Source organism: Megalops cyprinoides, chromosome 21 (assembly GCF_013368585.1).
Source record: "Megalops cyprinoides isolate fMegCyp1 chromosome 21, fMegCyp1.pri, whole genome shotgun sequence".
Taxonomy (NCBI): domain Eukaryota; kingdom Metazoa; phylum Chordata; class Actinopteri; order Elopiformes; family Megalopidae; genus Megalops; species Megalops cyprinoides.
The window spans coordinates 15,751,396-15,770,332 of NC_050603.1; the positions used below are offsets into that span (position 1 = coordinate 15,751,396).

The 18,937-nt window shown below is 41.1% G+C and overlaps 1 protein-coding gene across 1 annotated transcript in view; it reads left to right on the forward strand.

The window, feature by feature from the left end:
• Window positions 1-979: 979 nt before the first annotated feature.
• adcy2b (adenylate cyclase 2b (brain)) overlaps window positions 980-18,937 on the forward strand; it is a 62,022-nt gene continuing 44,064 nt past the window's right edge. The window contains exons 1-3 of the mRNA XM_036555364.1: window positions 980-1,327; window positions 6,103-6,300; window positions 12,779-12,940. Of these exons, the coding sequence (XP_036411257.1) occupies window positions 992-1,327; window positions 6,103-6,300; window positions 12,779-12,940 (696 nt within the window). The 5' untranslated portion in view covers window positions 980-991. The remainder of the gene's footprint in view (window positions 1,328-6,102; window positions 6,301-12,778; window positions 12,941-18,937) is intronic.

The following is an 18,937-nucleotide window of genomic DNA, read 5'->3' on the forward strand; positions in this document are numbered from 1 at the left end:
AACGCGAGGCATGCCTCTTGAGGCAGACACACCCAAATCCTGGTGTCGGATGAGAGGCTGTCAGTCTGTTTTTGGCGCGTCTCGCCCCGCGTGGATTCCACAGTGGGCTGCCGTCACATTCCCAAGGATAAAACCCCACGGTTCAGCCTGCATCGAGACGCTGGAGTTATCAGCCGCTCTGTGACAGGTTTTGAATTCACAGCCATATTTTTTCCCCCCTCCCCACACTCTCACACGCAGCTCACAGTGCCCTAAATGCCTTGTTAAGAAAATGAGCACTTCGCATTATGATTGAAACACCTCGATTCCCGATGAGGGGGCAGTAAGGAAAAGAGTGGGGTTTTTAGCTCCAGTCTTTCACGTCTTGTAATTGCGGGCAGCTAGCGCCTCAGCGAGAGAGGAGAAGAGAGCAAACAAGCAGAAGTATAAAATGGCATGAAAGGCAACTTTGTCAGATAGCGGACAGGTACACAATGAGGAGTGAAAGGGAGTCCGTAAATACTGCAGAGAGGCAGAAATTAAATGTAATACGGCAAGGCACGGCGATCACGCATGCATGTTCTTGGAATTACACAAAGAAATGATTGAGCGGATTCCTCTCATTTCTCACTCTCTCTGCCACGGACTCTCCAGACAACGGGTGAAAAAAGACCGCCATTCATCACACTCTGCGAGGGCTTGGAAAAGTACTTTCTGTCGTGCATCACACATTAGTGCAGCTGTAGTAAACTCTACCCCCCCCCCCCCCCCCCCGTCTCCCTCTTTCTCTCCCTCTCTCTCCCCCTCTCTCTTCTTTTCACTCTCCATCTCTCTCTCTGCTCTCCCTCCCTCCCCGTCTCTGACAATTTCTCGCTCTCTCTCTCTCTCTCTCTCTCACCACTCTCTCCCCCCCTCTCCAGCTCTCTCTCTCTCTCTCTCTCTCTCTCTCCCTCCCTCTCTCTCTCCCCGAGTCCCCTCTCCTCATTCCAGTTCCAAACATGTTGCCTGGACAATGCTGCGGTGTGCATCTCCTGCGCTCCCGCCCGCGTGCGGGACCCGTGCAGCCGCGCTGCATCTGAAGGAGCTGGCGGAGGGGGACGGCGGCCGGGGGGACGACGGGCCGGTCTCTGCGTGGGGCAAGGCGATGCGCGGGAGACGCTACCTGCTGGAGAGGCCAGAGAGTGGCGGCGGCGGCGGCGGGGTGTTGGGGGGGAAGCAGAAGTCCACCGACTGGCTGTACGAGTCCTACTACTGCATGAGCCAGCAGCACCCGCTCATCGTGTTCCTGCTGCTCATAGTGATGGGAGCCTGCCTGGCTCTGCTGGCCGTGTTCTTCGCCTCTGGGCTGGTAAGAATCTGCGCTCCGTGGCACTAATGGGATGAAATGACTGTGAAAAGGACCGGCTTCCTTTTTTGGGCACACACTTCATTTAACTCGTAACGGGGCGGTTGAGCTGAAAAGAGCTGCTGTGTCTTTTGAGCTGTGCTGTGTTTCAGGTTGAGTGGGTGCCTGGCTGGGGAGGGTGTTGCTGGACAAACAGACACGAGGACAGGTAGACACACACACACACACACACATACACACATACGGATACATACACACACACTCACTCAGTCACACGCAGACGCACAGACACAGACGTGCAGGAACACACATATTGAGGCAAACATAAACAGCTTGATGTTGTTAAATAAAGTGCTTTCTGTAGGTGTATTCTCCCGATGCGAAAGAACAAGTGAACATTCAGTGCCAGAAAGTTGAGAAGGAGTCTGACGCAAGATCAGAAATAGGGAACTGGAAGATATTTATTCAATAACACCGCTGGGCTTGCCAGTTCACCAGAGCAGGTTTATAATTTGCAGAGACAAGCACAGTGAAAAGTCTTAGCTATCCTATTCTGTAAAATCCTTTTTCATGTCGCTACACCACAGTTATGTTACAGCATAAGGGAAATGCTAGAATCCAAGGCATGGACAGTGATTCAGACTTTTAATGTTTACATCACAACAGCCCATATTAAAATTTAAGAGTGAACTGCCTCATAATCCATTTTTATTGTGATATTTTCTCTGCTTTTTTGCATTGCGATTATATCCATGCCATCTCAGCAGGGGGATTTTTCCTCTGTTCCCTTTGTTTTCTTGTGCTCCTGCTTTTTTTTAAATTTAGTTTTAATCCATCGAGTGGATTGATTAAAAAGGCTTTGCAATGGATGGCAAAACAAGCGTGGAAAAAATTGGAAAACCAGCAGAATGAGATACGCTTAATGATGCATTACAAATCCATCACAGATTTAAAATCAATGAGCTTGTCGATAACATAACTCCATTCATTACCTTCAACAGCGTAATACCTCAGAATGTCAATATCACTTTGGATGTTGTTTTTTTTTTTTTTTAGCAAAACATTACAATTAGTCACAGCCAGAATTTTCTCTCCTGTTCCTCTGTGACTCTTATTCCCATAGAAAACCTTATGTTGAGCATTTACACAGCAGTCATTTTACTTAATTGAAAAACACAGCCTCGAGAGGGAATGAACTGATAAAAATGTGGATTTAAATGAATTCCACTTCAGCCTGATAATATATGGACACGCATGATGTAAATGATTAACACTTGGCGTGGAATTCTCCTGTAAACACAACAACAAAGGGATCAATTATCCACTTTACACACTGTGTTGAACAAGTAAGTGACCATTGACTCACAGTCACCTTTGCTGTTCATGCACAAGCCTTTTTATGTAACACATTTAAATATAGGTAATGAAGCATAAGTGATGTTTAAACTCGAGTGGTATTTGTTGTTCGATTCAAAGGCCTGTTATAGTGGGGGGGGAGCTGCATATGAGGGCTTTTGCTTCCCAGACATGTATGCAAGTTTACATGTACACAAGCCCACGGCTGTACAAAGAGTTTGAAAACCAAAGCAGTGCCGGTAGCGGTAGCAGTGGGTAAAATTGTGTCCTTGTTTGCAAATGCTGAACCGCAACTTTCGGGGGAACACGGACGTGTTTTTGCTTCCTTTTGTCCCACACGTTTGCTCCTTGGTCCGAGGCAGGCTGTTCGGCTCTGGTTGGCAGTTTTTTTTCCACCATTGATTCTGTGAAATGAGACGCACCCATTTTCTTTCAGTCCAAAGCACGCCTACAGGAGCCCCCCTGTTGCGAGAGGCAATTGCGGCACCCGCGGTCTGACTTCAGTAACTCATTGATTGTGTTCAATTTGCAAAGAGGGCACCTGGCTACTGTACGCCGGGCCCTGCAAAAGTGCGATAATGGTGCCAGAAAACGAGGTGGGGTGGGGGGGTGGGATCAATCTGATTATCAGCAGAGACGGTGGCGTTGCAGGCTCCAGCAGACCCCGCTAATTCAGAATGATGGAGGATTCTGCAGGATGCGGCTTCATTCGGAAGCAATTATTCTGACCCAATTAACGACTTCTCTTGTTTCTTCTAAATTTGGCCGCCTGTTTTGTAATCTTAAATCTGAAGGAATTGCGGTCTTTGTGAAATTGAACGGGCGTCCAGTAATAGAGGTGCCCCTGCACAGCGGAAAAGGAACGATTTCAGCCATCATAAATACACATAGATGCTGATAGGGGGTGTTGCTGATTTAGGTTTCCTAAATAGGAACAGTGACGTACATGAATTAAATGTTAGGGAAGGCATTGTAAATGATCGAAGTGTTCAGAGTGTGACTTCAAATGTTGGCCTTTAGAGTTTGTGTTTATCTCATGTGTGAGCCAGTCACTACAAAGAACACAGTAAACTGACTGAATGCAGCATATCTGTACTGGATGACAGAAAAAAAAAGCCGAGCTGATTATATTGATCATAAACTACATTCATGTGCATCCTTCAGGATGTAACAATGTTGCATCTGCGTTCTCATAACTGTTCCATGTTGTGGGGCTGGTTAATGGGAAAATGAAATGAGTTGCGTGATGACCATGTCTAACCATTGTCTGGATAGATGTGTAACATTGCCATAACCTTATAGAAACATGCATAGCGTTGTATGGTCTATGTGGTTGCACAAATCATAACGATGGGAACACAGATCGACCTACTCTATCAGAGATGATGAGATTCATGTCATTATTTCACATGATCTACCATGGTGACCTTGTTCACCTGTTTCTCCATTAAGTGATGGCACTGAACACCCTGTGCTCCTATTGTTACTTTATTATTTCATTTGTATTTTCAACAAGAACAGGACTCTGGCCTGGAATTTTATGTACATACTGTTGTTCATTAGGCTTCATTATATGCTCTTATTTGCCTTTGCTTTGCTTCTCTCTGGGTAAGAGCATCTGCCAAATGGCTAAATGAAAATGCAACAGTGCGTATGTTGTTATGTTCTGGATGTTGTGATGTGCCTCCCGACATCACCTTAAAAGAATCTCTTTTTTCTCCTTTCAATGTGCTCTGACGCACATTGCAACTGACAGCCAGAGATTATACAATATATATGAAGCCTGGATCTTTCAGGCATGCTGGTCCTCAGGGTTTAATATGTATTTACTGTGGACAAACATTCAGCAGTTTCAGACACAGTTCATGAAATATGTAAATCAGTGAATACATTTATTAAGGGCCATATAGCCCCTAGATCACTGTGTGCATGTTTATGCATGTGTTATACGAAACCGTTTGCACTTGCATAACTCCGTTGTACATATATAAATGAGGTTATGCATTACCTGTGATGTGTTACCTGAAGTACCCACTCTACTTGTTTTAACTGAATGACAGTGTTACACAAATATATACCTTGTTACTGCAAACTTTAAACAGATTTTCTTCAAGTGTCTGCATTGGTGTCACAGTCTCCTTGAAGTAATCATTCCAAAGCCCTAATATTGTTATTCTGTTTGTTGCTGATGGATGACTTGTCTTCTGTTAACGTGATTCCACAACGTTTTTCTGATGGCGAATAAGCAGTCTGTTTTGTCATTTTTGATGATGCCTCTGACGTTAGGCTGTGATTGTAGGCAACATTCTTACAGCTCTAAAATTCTGAGTAAAATAATGTTGCGTAGCCAGGGGATTCACGTTCATAAAGCAGTGTGATGAATTTAACACAAATTGTTCATTTACCACACTTTAAATCTGAAATTGTCAGATGTAAACTGAGCTCTGTCCCAGTCAGCTTTTGAAGGCTATGCTTTATGAATCTACCTCCACCTGATCTTTCCTCTGGTGCTCCAAGTTAACTGCTGTTTAAAGTAATTTACTCAGACAGAGAAGGTGAAAGAATACATTGCTCGTGTCTCATCTTTAACAAGTCCAGTTAAACGGCCCCGTGGGTAGACACTGCCTTGACATTTTTCTGCTTGCAAGGAAATCATCATAACCAACCGCCTTGTGAGCTGTGCAGACTCAAACCCAGCTTCCAGCTATCCTTCGTACAAAGAGCGTTACGGTGCCCTAAAGAAAGGTCACTCGGGCTTTGAAACGTTTGAATTCTCAATGTGCTGGCCACGAGAGAAAGGAAAAGCTTTTTTTTTTTGAAGGTATTCCATATATGTATGCATCTTAACTGTCAGATCTTGACAAGAACCCAATCTCCCCTGAGATGAAGCTTTTGAATCAAAAAGGCGAGGGTTGAGCTGGGGGTTTGGCGTCATGATCGAATAGGGGAGGTCAGAGAGTCTGGCGTATGCCTACAGCCGGAGGGAGGCGTCAGGCCTGCACGTGGCGGGCTTTCTGCAGGAGAGCTAGAGCAGCCATGGATGCTCGGGTTCACTCCCAGTGTTTATCTACAGCTTTGTTGTCTTCCTTTCATTGGCGAAGCCCAAGAGTCCACTTTTCACTCATTTTGCATGAGTTGCTGTGCTTGAGTTACAGCTACTTTTGCTGCCACTGCTCCGCATTGTGAATTCTGAGTAGGCCTGCATAACAAAGTGCTGGGGTAAACCGTTTCGTTCTGCTGGTGCGCTCCCAACACTACAGGTCCTCTTCCACCGGCACCCAGGCCCTGGTCCCCGAGGGCCTATAAAATAGCCAGGCATTGGGCCTTCAGGGGAGCAGATTAAATTGTGACAAGCGCCAGCTGAGGTGGCCAAGTTCATGGAAGAGCTTTGTGTATGACCGCTTTTTCACATTCGCCCACAGGATATCGAAGACCACATGGCGTTCTTGATCACCGTCCCCACGGCTCTGGCGATTTTTCTAACGATCTTCGTTCTGGTCTGCATTGAATCAATCTTCAAGAAGCTCCTGCGTCTTTTCTCCCTGGTGATCTGGGGCTGCCTGGTTGCCATGGGTTACCTGTTTATGTTTTTTGGAGGCATCATCTGTCCCTGGGACCAGGTAGGACAAGCGTGTCATTTGAAAGGGCAGTGGTGGCCATCCCTGTTTGTTCATCCATTGTCTGCATGAGGTGTCTTGCAAAATAATTTAATTAAAAAAAAAAAACAAACAAAAAACATTAATTTACCAGGTGCTTTGTGCTGAGCTGTGAGAAAACTGAAGCCCAGAGAAAGTGTTTGCTTGGACATTGAAAGTATTTATAAACCTGTCCTGTGAGAGTTACTGTCTTGGCAAGTATTCTTGGAAACCAATTAAACATGACCTGGGTTTGTTGTAAAAGAAGCTTATAGTACTGATTTTTGCCATGAAAACTTAAAATAATTTCAAGCTTTAAACTGACGTGCATATAGCAATGACTCTTACATGGTAAACCTACAGCTGCATTTCCACAGAACAGCCTCAGAGACCCTTTAAGCATGGTAGGAGAAAAAGGTGTTGATTCATTCACTCCAACCCTTGACCTGTGTCAAAAGTATTCTGCATGTGTGATTATCACTGTGCTGGATCACTGCAGTGGGTGCTGTTTTTGCAAATGACAATGTTTCTTTAAATCTAACCAAATGTCACATGACTTATTCCTTTTGTTATTGTGTGATATGGTGTTCAAAAACTCATTGCTTCTCAAACCTTATCTATATGTGCAGGGAAATGATATTTCTCGAGTTACATGATAACTATTTCTCACACTGATGCTTCCAGATATTCTTCCAGACATATTTATTGTTTAAATTTATGACAAAAGTGCTATCATCTATGAACACAATACAATGGTGTAAGCAATATTTTTCAAGATTGTTGCTGTTGTTGCTGCTGCTATTGTCAGTTGTTCTGTTGTGGTCCTTCATCCTGAACTTCACTTAATTTGTATCACTGTGGCTGCTGTTTATATACTGTATCTCAGAACAGTCATGCATATATAGTTGAAATCGGTTTCTAACACTTTAACTCTAATCTTTAACTACGTGTTAAAATGCCTCTTCCAATGAACTGAGAAAAAAATACATTTGTATTCAAGTTGGACAGTTCATTATTCTAAAATCACTAAATGTAACCTGTAACATTTAACAATGCCATTGCACACTGCCAACCGGAGCCTCTCACAATAACTTCCAACATAAGTAGGAATATATTATGTTTTGAGGAAGATATCTGTAAGAGATCATATAGTTCCCATTAGTTCTATATCTACCTGCTCATCCTCTCTCTCCCACTCTGATCTCTTCTAGACATTTTTGTTTCACCAGGACCAGACTGCAAGCGCATATTAATCTTAAATTATTTATAAGTATTATATTCTGATCACTTCTGTCTGTTCTGCTCCAGAAGAAACCAGGCACCACATTTATCTTCAGCTAATTAACTGTCCAGTATAATACCTTTTTAATCTCAAGCAACCACAATTTCTCTTTGAGTTGTTGAATTTTTCATAGATCGCTGGTGTTAAGGAAGAAAAACCATGGTCTTTCCAGTTTTACACATGCAAAATTACATCTTGATGAATTCTATGAAGTTGCCAAGACACACTGAATCCAAAAGGAGTGGTTATGCTCCATTAGAGAGATTTCTTCTTCTTCTGGTAGCCAATGACATCACTGCCATAGTGAGTGAAGAACATCTCTGAATGAACTGATCCATGATTCATGGCTGGTTTTCAGGCTTTGTCACTTTAATTGACAGCACAAACTTCTTGCAAAATGTACTGAGCCCTTAAGGAGCATAGTGAAAAAATAGACACACTTTTGCATGCTTGTGTGATAGCTTTGAGAAGCTACATCAATAAAAAAAAGCAACTCGCTATATGTAGAAATAAACTTGAGCAAATACATAAATGTGTCAAAGGCTCCTCTTGAACCTGTGCAATCTAAACACTTGGAGCCATTGCAACCTCGAATATCATTGACTCATTAAGAAACTAAGAATCTAAGAACTAAGAATCTCTGTGGTCTTGGGCTTTGATGTCAGACATCGCAGAGGTTACACAGAGGTCAAAAGCCAATTGCAACAGAAGATTTGACCGCTCCTGAAGGCCGGGAGTGCAGGCCTTCCCTGACTGTCCATTTACCGTGGTACAGAGACCATCAGTACTTTCTTCCCCAATCCAATTGCATCCACAGTTGCCCAGCGACCCACTCAAGGCCGCAGAATCTGCAGAGGGAAATCTGAGGCACACTGAGGTTGTGATGCAGGCCACAGATCCTCACAAGGGAGAGATATTCTTACTGAAACAGCAGCTGCCCAAGCTGAGAGCACCGACACTCCAAGGCATGAAAGAGTAACCAGGGTTGCTGGAATTCTTTGCACTGCTTGGAAGGATCAACACTGAGGCAGACTTGATGGGCAATTGAAATTGCTTCCTCTTAGTTTCTTATAGGTTACATTTCCACGTTTCCACGGCACCGTCTCTGGTAATTATGGAGGAAATGCCCATTAAGGCCTCCCAAACAAAACACACTTTTTCTTCCCAATTAAAAACATTTTGTCCGCAGTCTGCGGTAACCGTGCTGTGTGCATCCCACTGGCTTGGAACAGGTAGAAAATATGCCAGCAACCGCAACAGCTGTTTACTTTACACGCGGTGATACATCGTTATGAATATTGACAAGAGGCACTTCCACTTTGCAGCTGCGCCAAGATAGAGTGAACGATGTTTCCTTTCCGTCCGTGATTTTTCTCAATGCCTGATGCTTGCTGAGTCCAGGGCATTTTCTGCATAGTAACAGATGCAGCCATTGAAATTTTCCTAGTGCTGTCCAGCCAGCGGGGCACTTCCATCACACTGCACAGAGGCGCTCATAATCAGAGCCTATTTTCCTAAACCGGAGGTTTGTCTTGGTGCCGAGTTTACCAAATGAGAGTCTTTTCTTTTAAACTTTGAAAACACAGGACAGGAAAGACCACTGCATTGGAGAGTGTTGATGCAGCCAGTGTGCATTGTGACAATCAATACATTCTGTCTGCTTGTGAGGAATCAATTCATCTTTGGCCACGCTTATAAGACACCATTTAAGCTAGAGGAGAAAATAGAAAAACAAAACTTCATCTGCACCTTGCAGTGTTTTAATTTGACAACAATAGCACTATGCAGGAGTTTGGGCCTTTCTAATGAATGAGTAAAGTAAACATTATCTTTGCTAAATCTAATGTTTCTATTGGTGATTTTGTTAACATTTAACGGCACCCTAAATCTTTTCAAATCTTTGGATTCGAATATTAATATATAATTGTATACTTTAAAAACTTAAATGCATTTCAGATACATTTTTGTGAATATTTAAATCACATGTGTTAAAAATGTGTTTAAAAATCAATATTTAGGTTATATCTTAATCTTGAGCCTATAAAATAATTTTTTGGATTCAGAAAGGAATGTTTCAATGTTATATTAAATCTAACAATCTAATTATATTGTAAATCTAAAATCAGATTTAAATGACTTATTTAAAAATTTAAATCATTGAAGTTATTTAAAGTAATAAAAAAAATCTGAGTAAAGGTACATTTAGGGTACCATCTAATGTGAGAATAAATACTCAGATTTAGCCTAAATTAGTTTTTAAAAATCCTGGCAATTTTTTGTAATTCATATTTAGCAACTTACATATGATGTCATATTACATTTGATGATGGCAAATTACATATGATGACTAGTGACATGATTGGTGACATAGGCCCATAATTCATATGCCAGCAACATGCAGCAGCACAGTTACAATAGTTATCACTCAAGGTTATCAATGGAATTATTATGTGCTGCAGTCTACATGCTCCACACCAAGTCAGGCCATTTGTGACAGCACCACACTAAGCATTTCATTTGGAGTGAAACTGATATTTGCGCCGGGACATAAAGTCCATCAGTACTATTTGAGGTGAGGTAATTGTATACTGTCTCCGTACTTTGTTTTATGGGCCTGCCGTTAATTGTTATGAAGACGTGATACGTCGCAAAGCAGTAATTACCGTCCTGAAATGGGCCATAGGAAAGCCACTTAGTTGCTTATTTACAAGAGACATCCACAGTGTGGAGGGCATCGCTTTTTATAACTGCATTAGAGCATAAAATAGATGATCACACACCGGCTGTAATTTTTTCCAGTCTCCATTTTCTCTCATCACATAATTCAGTTACCAGCGTTGGATTGCACAGCAGTACACAGGCAAAGCGGGGACCAGCTGCAAATTGAATCAAGATTTTACACGATCGTGCCCGTTGATGTGGCATTATGGGGCTTGTGGTTATCAGGAGATTCTTTTTTACACGTGGAGACAGCACAGGTCCAAGATGACTTTTTTTGGTCAAGAAAGGCTTTGAATTTGAATGTCTGAGTTCTAACCAGTCGGCTGTGGGAAACAACAAAAGCCTATGTTGGCTCAATGTACCACACCAGGGAGCTGTACCCTGTAGAATGTACCCTGTTTCCTTGGTTACTGCTACAGATGTGATTCTGTGGGTGTGTGTATGTGTGTGTGCATGCCTGCATGTGTGATTGTATATGTGTGTATGTATGCGAGTACGACTGTGGCTGTTTACACTTTAGATGGCAATTTATGTACCTGTGTATTTCAGAGGGGATTACCTGCATTCCTCCAGCACTTTGAATAAATGAATTGGTGCGCATCCTCATGAAGTTACTATTGACTCAAAAAACAATTACTTTTTTTGCCTTGGGACACCACTAATTTATTGAAGATTTTATTTTCGTATTTGTTTAAGGAGATGTGTTGTTCCTTGTGCTGCAATGAATTACCTGAAATTAAATGAATGGAATGGAAGCAGGTTCGAGAGCTTGGTAATAACGGTTACTATTTAATTTCATCCTGAAGCCAAGTTTGATGTATTGTAGGCGAGGTGAAGGCTTTTTCTCATGCTAAAAATGACAAACAAACAGCATTGCACATTCACATGTCTCTTGATTATTATGAGATGGACTGTTGGGATGAAATGTATAATGAGAAGCAAGAAACATATCCACATTTAAAGATATGTATAAAAAATGTATTCCAATTAAATGCCATTCCGATAAAAAGCAAACAGGCAACTGATATATGAACCAGATTTTATTTGCAGCCAACACATTCGATCAGTCCGTCACTAATTAATTAATTGCCACATCTTGAAGCATTTTACGTATCACTACATAAAGTGTTTCTCTAATGTTATATTAGCAAAGAGATTAATGTGAAGCAGTTTGCAATTGTTTTGTTCAGGCAGGCCAAGGTGAAGTTTGCCACTTGAAATTCCGCGCTGTGTGAAGCTTTCCCTCTGTAAGCTGACCTCAATCAAGCCAGCCTGTTGTCCAATTTTCCTTCCTCCTCTCCCCATCCTCTGAAAATAACCCACAAAGGGGTAATGCTCAGCGTCCAGCAATCCGAGCAGGAGAGAGCATTGGTCTCTTATATTCAGCAGGACAGCAGATGAGCTGGCCTCACTCTCCAGCACTGTTTTGGATGCTCTCAAAAAGCCAGTGTGGGGAGGCGGGGGGGGGGTGTTTGGGGGGGAGGGGTGGAAGGGACAAGAAATGCATTACACGCACTGCTGCTGTATTGCAATATGAAATTGAAGAGCCATTCTTAAGCTCCCAATCAAGGGGAAAAAAGCTAAATTCTTTGTGATGTCAAACTGCGAAAGGAGAGTGCAAATAGCTTTCTGGAAATCCAAGGAATTTAAAGCAAAACAGAGTACGGGAAAAATGCTGCTGTTTGAATGGTCTCCAAAAGACTTACAGCAAATGTCTGCCGCTTGCTGTCTGAATTTTGCAATTATCATTTTGATACATCATGCTAACAAGTATTTAAAACAAGCTATGTGCTTCTCTGAGCGATTAGTGGAATGATTCATCATTTGCAATTAAAGCATGGATAGAAAGCAAATTAGTGCAGATTGTCAAGTCTGCACAGATGGAAATACCTCAGTGACACTTTCACTACATCACCTGATGATACATTAAAGTATTTGGCTTATATTTGGTTTTCCACTGTCACAGTTTACCATGGATTAATGTTCACTTTTTACCCTATTTCTTTACAGTATACAGCATGCAGTATAATGTTTTGTCCTCTGAACATATATGTGCTTTGGGTGTTTGCCAAACTTATGTTTTTTTCTTAATTTCCAGCAGACCACAAAGTTTACACAAAGACACGGAATGTATAATTGGATAGGGGATTTCAGGGTCTATGTTTACCCACAATCAAAACTTGTTTCAGTTGCTATTGTTTCAGTTACACAGTGTCCCATGTGTTTTCTAATGGTATGTAATGGTATCTAATGGTATACTTAGGTTGATTCCCTCAGAGTTTATAAGGTATGCACTTCTTATCTTGTTAGCATTCAGTAAGGTTTGCACCCACATGATATTTAGCACTTTGTGTCTCCACCCAGGTTTCCTGACATAAATCTCTGCTCTTGTTTATCTCCCTGAATCTCCCGTGATATCTCGCGATACCTGTCTCTCCTCTGGCTCCGTTTCTCCGCCAGGTCTCCTTCTTCCTCTTCATCATCTTCGTGGTGTACACCATGCTGCCCTTTTCCATGCGGGACGCCGTCATCGCCAGCGTGCTGACCTCGCTCTCCCACACCGTCGTGCTCAGCGCCTGCCTGTCCGTCACCGCCGACACCATGGAGCCCCTGGTGTGGCAGGTCAGTCACCCGAGCAAACGTCAGTCTCTTTGCCCCTGAAACCACCAATGGAATTACCAGCGTTCATACCGATAAAAAAGGTGACGCTGATATAGAACTAAAGCAAATGCAGTTTGTAAGTTGTAAGTTCTGTCTGTTATACTGCCTCTGATTCGTATACAACGACACCCAATGACAGCCAACAACAGCAACATAGAAAAGGCTGAGGAATAAAACAGCGCTGGAAATGCCTACATCTTACTTATTGAAACAGAGAGATTCTTTCTGTGTATCTTTAGGATTTTAAAGGACCTGTTTCTAAGATATAAAATGGGAGATTATACTGTATGTTTAAAATAAAAAAGAAGCAATATAATAAGAACTCAGTCATCTTTAGCATTAATATTGTCCCTTTTAAAAATGTTTCTGACAACTCACAATGTTTATAGTGTCGTTTTAGCTGCAGATTTATTGCAATAGAAGACTGGACTGGAGACTGTTGAATAGCTTTGGTTGCATTCACCAGAGGTCTCATACTTAATTTTCCTGCTTTACACACTTACATTTATATAGGCTATGTGTTCTATAACCCCATGGCAAAGTATCGTTGCAAAACTCAATACGAAAAGAGAAATTAAGTTACTTATTTTACTAGACATTTGCCTGGAGCTAAATCTCGCAGACGTTTATACTGCTTCTGATGATTTGCATGTGGGAAAAGTTTAACATTGTGCTTTTCAATTCTAAACTGTGTTAATTTAATCTTGTTAAGGATGTGAAACAATCACAATGTTATTCTGAATTTTCAAAAAACATCATCGTGACTGTTCATTAAGCTGTCCCTTATATATGTTACACTTGTCCATCTTGATGATATCATGGACGTAAATTGGAAATATCTACTTGGAGACCACTATTGATCAGTCAAGATAAAGATTAGAAATCACTATTGATGTAATTATCAGTAAAATTCATTCATTTCTTAATTGACACCAATGACCAGATTGGGTTTAGTGTCCTTAGTGACCAGCTGGAAACAAACTCTGTTGTCACTCTCATTGGGAGTGCTGTCATGGCCTATTGGAAAGCCTGTCATTGTACATAACTAGGTGGGTGTGACAGTTTTAATGGATTGATTGCATTGATAAAAGCTAGAGAAAGGCGGATCCAGTAATACACATCACAACACTGTATGAATGAACACCGCAGTTTGTTTTGAATACGCTGGGCATCACTGCATTGACAAGCTGGTATTGTAGATTAGTAGGTTTCTGTTATTTTGTTAGTGGAGGTACATCTTCAACACTTACTAATTCTGTTGTAAAGGTTACCTCTCTCATGAACACTGCATCATGTTCCACTGCACTCTAATAGCTTCATATGGCAGATTTCATTTACATTTACATTTACATTTACATTTATTTATTTAGCAGATGCTTTTATCCAAAGCGACTTACAAAAGTGCATACAGCAAGTATAGCGACAGTACGGGGACAGGATGTGTACAGTTCCACAATGAGACAGTTCTCAGCTGAGAGCAAGGTGTTGTATTTCCTCCAATAAACAACTGCATTGGTAGGAAGACATGATTTTAAGTTAATTATCCATTAATTATCTTTTGACTAACCTGCTGCAAACATACAGTATGACAGTGGTTTACCAACTGAGAACAAACTTATTGGTGTACTATTATACATAAAGGTTGCAAGGCTGTGAAACATTGGTGAAGGTGCAGAAGGTTTTGGCAGAAAACATTTTGGCTGGGTGTTTCTAAACTGAGTTATAAAGACTTTGATTAATATGGGATCTTTTGATGGAGCAAGTTACTGAACATTAATAAAAGAATAAGCAGCTTTTATAGATATTTTTAGAAAGTCCTTTATATTTCATACTCAGAAGAAATGGCTTTTAAATTGGCCACATGGGCAGAATCTATACTGATAGTTTGTCTTGCAGCTCTCAAATAAAGATTTAAATATGAATGTATTAAAATAAAACAATTGTTTTATGGAATACATAAATATGGAATATGTTTTTATATGAGTGCTTCATATAACAAAACATTGTTTCATTTTTCATGCAGCTTATAGCAATGTAAAATATATTGTAAAATGCATCCTGGAGTGTATCTATAAAATCACGTATGGAAAAGCAGATTTAAAATGTAAATGTAAAATGTGATGTAGGAGGTGGTTTACAGTCTAATTGCAGCCCCCAACACACACACACACACACACACACACACACACACACACATACACACTGATATTTATTTATTTAGGGATCTTTGGGGATTCTATGTATTAGATGGGGGTTTATTTTCTTGTTAATTCTCACTGCATCAGGCATGTTGTAATTTTCATTGTTCGGATCATGGCAGAACAGCAAGAGCCTTTTCCTTGTAATAAATTGGGTTTCTTGTTTCACAGACTGTGCGGATTTCATCAAGGTATAAAATTTCTCCTGGAGCCTTCCAGTAAATATATCCAGCCGCAGTTCAGACAGATAACGGGCCAAGGGTATAAGGGATGGCAGATAACAAAGGGATGGGTCATGAGCTTACGTAACCTACGGGGATCACAGCTGTGGGGCCCGCAAAATAAATGGACACTTTAAAGCAAGCCCTCGTCCTCTCACTTACCAATGTCATGATTGTCTAGTTTCATTTGAGACCCAAAGGCATGGAGGGGTTTTCACTGTGCCTTTCCGAATTTATTTCATCCCAGCAAGCAGCATGAACAGCGTGCCTGAAAAATTTCTCAACAATAAGCTTGTTGTGTGAGGGTTTTTTTTTTTTTTTTTTGCTTTTTGACATCTGCGTCCTGGTACATGGTGCCCTATGACAAGGTCTGAATGTAGCTAATTAGTGGTAGTGTCAAATGACACTGTAGTTAAAGCCAGCTTTTTGTAATTGCATAAGAGACAGTGGCATACTTAGGCCCATTGCTAAAACAGACATTATCCTCTTTTATATTTTATATTATTTATATATATGTGTTTTCTTCCTTATCTGAATCATGGCAAATCCTCCACTACTCATCATGTGTCTCACAGTTGGCTCCCCCTGTATTCACTCTAAGGAGACATGTTCATTCTACCCAATCAGATCACAGTCGACATTAAAACTCTGCCTCCAAATATTTCCAAGAGTACAACCAATAGGGATGCATGCATTGCTATTTCATGCTATTTCAGCCAGTAGGATATGTAACAAAAGTCACCACCATCTTCCTGGTTGAACACGGAAGCTAGGTACCCAAACTCATAATCACAAGACTGGCTAACAGGGCAAACAATCGCTCTCATTCTCTTGTCTTACGCTGAACTAATCCACTTGCAAAGGATTATTCCTATCGAAGAGGAAGCATATATCATACAGCCAAAAAAGATATTATATTGCCACAAAAAATGTAATACACCACCCTTTTAAGGGAAACACGTGGGGGACAGTTGTTTTGTATAACCTGGCTTTATTTTAATATCAATATTTTTTTATGGCAGACCCATTTTTGCAAGGGTTTAGCAGACTAACAAAGAATATCTGCATGGTAGTTTTTTTTTTTATATATAGTTTTTCCCCTTTTTTCACCCACATGTTGGAATTGGCAATTGCATCAGGCTAGTCTCACTGCACTGTGCACCACAGTGAAGCAAGCTGTGGCTGGTGGATAGGAACATCTCTGCAGGTCATCAGAGTCTTACCACTCTCAGGCACCCTGCGACCCTGAAACACTACCACCTAAAGCAGCTTCTTATGTCTTAAACTTTGTTTCCTTACAAAGAAAAAGTAAATCTATGGTTTCATGCACTCGTATCTCGTGTCTCTACCAGCTAGCTTGTACCTTGTCTGACCAACTATTGAAACTTGGTAATGCAGTGCTTGACTCCTTATATGGCTTTTTACTTGTGTTGTATTGTGCCTCACTTGTAAGTCGCTTTGGATGCCAAATGAATAAATGAATATATGTATAAATGAATAAATTAATGAATGTAAATGAATATATGTAACTCTGCCAACAAGCCCACCCTGATAGGAATTGCTGGCTGATGGCATGTCTCGATCATGGGTCTGAGCCTATACTCAGAACAAGCACTTTATCTGACTGACTGACCAACTCATGAGCCCCCAACCCCCCCCCACACACACACACCCCCTCCACCTAAGTCTGTCCCCAAAGCTTGCTGTTTTTTTGTGCACATTTTGAAAGCATTTTGGTCGAGATAATATAAGCCAAAGTTCCAGACAGCGGGAAAAGGGAGACAGGGGGTGTGTCAGATTGAGAGTCTGTAATTCACGTGTGCTTTCTGGAGGCTTTCAAGGAGCGTGACACGCACAGACAAATGCACACACAAAGAGGATGAATACAGAGAGCGGATCAAAGCTCGCTTTTTAGTGACAGCAATGATTTTGTCTGCGCACTGTTTCCCTGAGAGATCTTACTAACCTGTCAAACCCAGCGAAAAAAAAAAGAGCCACAGCAAAGAGAGAGGAGAATGGAAGAAATCAACTCTACAGCCCCACTTGAAAAGAAGAAACTTCAACATAAAAGATTTGCAAAGTCATCATGTCCTCCACAGATAATTCATAGGCTACACCTTTTTAACGAGAAAGGAATATAGTGCTTTGGACTGCGTAACCTATTCTATACCAAGGTTTAGCCAAAATGAATTGAATTAGTGGGCAAAGTATGAAATGGCTTTGAAAAGGTTACTGAAGCTGAAAGGTCATTTCTATCTCCACAGTGAATTCAAAGGGAAACTTTTTTCTCTCATTTGCATTGAATGCTATTGGAAAATATATCAAACTTTAGTGTGCATAGAAGTAGCAGTGACTTTGATTCATTTTGTTGCAATTCATTTATTGATGCTTATTTAGAGGTTCATGTTGCACTTGATGGTATCCCAAAGGCAACTCAGCCATGTTAGTAATATTTAGTTAATATAAGGGTGGCAGTGTAGCATAGCAGTAAGGGGCAGGACTTGTAACTGAAAGGTTGCTGGTTTGATTCCCTACTGGAGTACTGCTGTTGTGCCCTTGGGCAAGGTACTTAACCCACAATTGCCTCAGTAAATACCCAGCTGTCTAATTGGACATTGTAAAAGCATTGTGACTTATGTAAGTTGCTCTGGATAAGAGTGTCTGCTAACTGCTAGTAATATAATACTTTAAGTAAAAATTATATACAAGCAGGTCAACATGATGCCAAAAAGTAATGCGGTAGCACATAAGAACACTGTTGTTTATCCTCTATCTGAGTTAGTGTGAGTATAATGGCAATGGTGAGACGTAGGAGACCAATAGTAGGCCTCATATTCAATCTCTCCACAGTGCACTTTACTGTTAACTTATCATTAAGTTTGGCTAATGATTTTAGGCAAATGTTACTTATGTTCTATATTTACACAACGTCTTGCAATTGAAAATCACTGAAATGGGAAGGAAAATGGCTGAGTGAGAATAAAGACAAAACACAAACAACAGCAAAATAACACTTGCTTAAATGCAACACTCTAAATTAAGGAAAAATACATTGCAGTTAGATTGATAATGGGCCATTTTCCTTGCTCGTTTATGGTTTAACCATAGCTGAATTGATGGATTTGGAGCGTGGTCAGAAATAGTTTCCGTTTAATACTGCTTGCAGGAGACAATTGCCATTGTGCATGTGCATGCTGACGTCTCTCTGCTTCCCCTTTTCATATTTTCCTAAACCACTCAGCTATCTTTCCGGAACAATCTCGGCTGTTACTCTGACTGCCTCCGTCATTTTAGATTCAAATAAGCAATTTTCCTAAATAAGCATAAACAGGGCAAATTATGCTGTTTATTGCCTTGCAAAATGTACATCAATTTACATCAACGGTGCTTTCTGAGGGGCCGCGCTCATTCACGCTCCAGCTCACTGACTCGCCTCCAAATGAAGGTGTCCTAATAAGTGATTTCAGTGTCCAAGTTATTTAGGGAGAATTAAGTGCGTTTTGGGCACTGGTCCGCCAGGCAGTCGGGCCGGGGCTGTG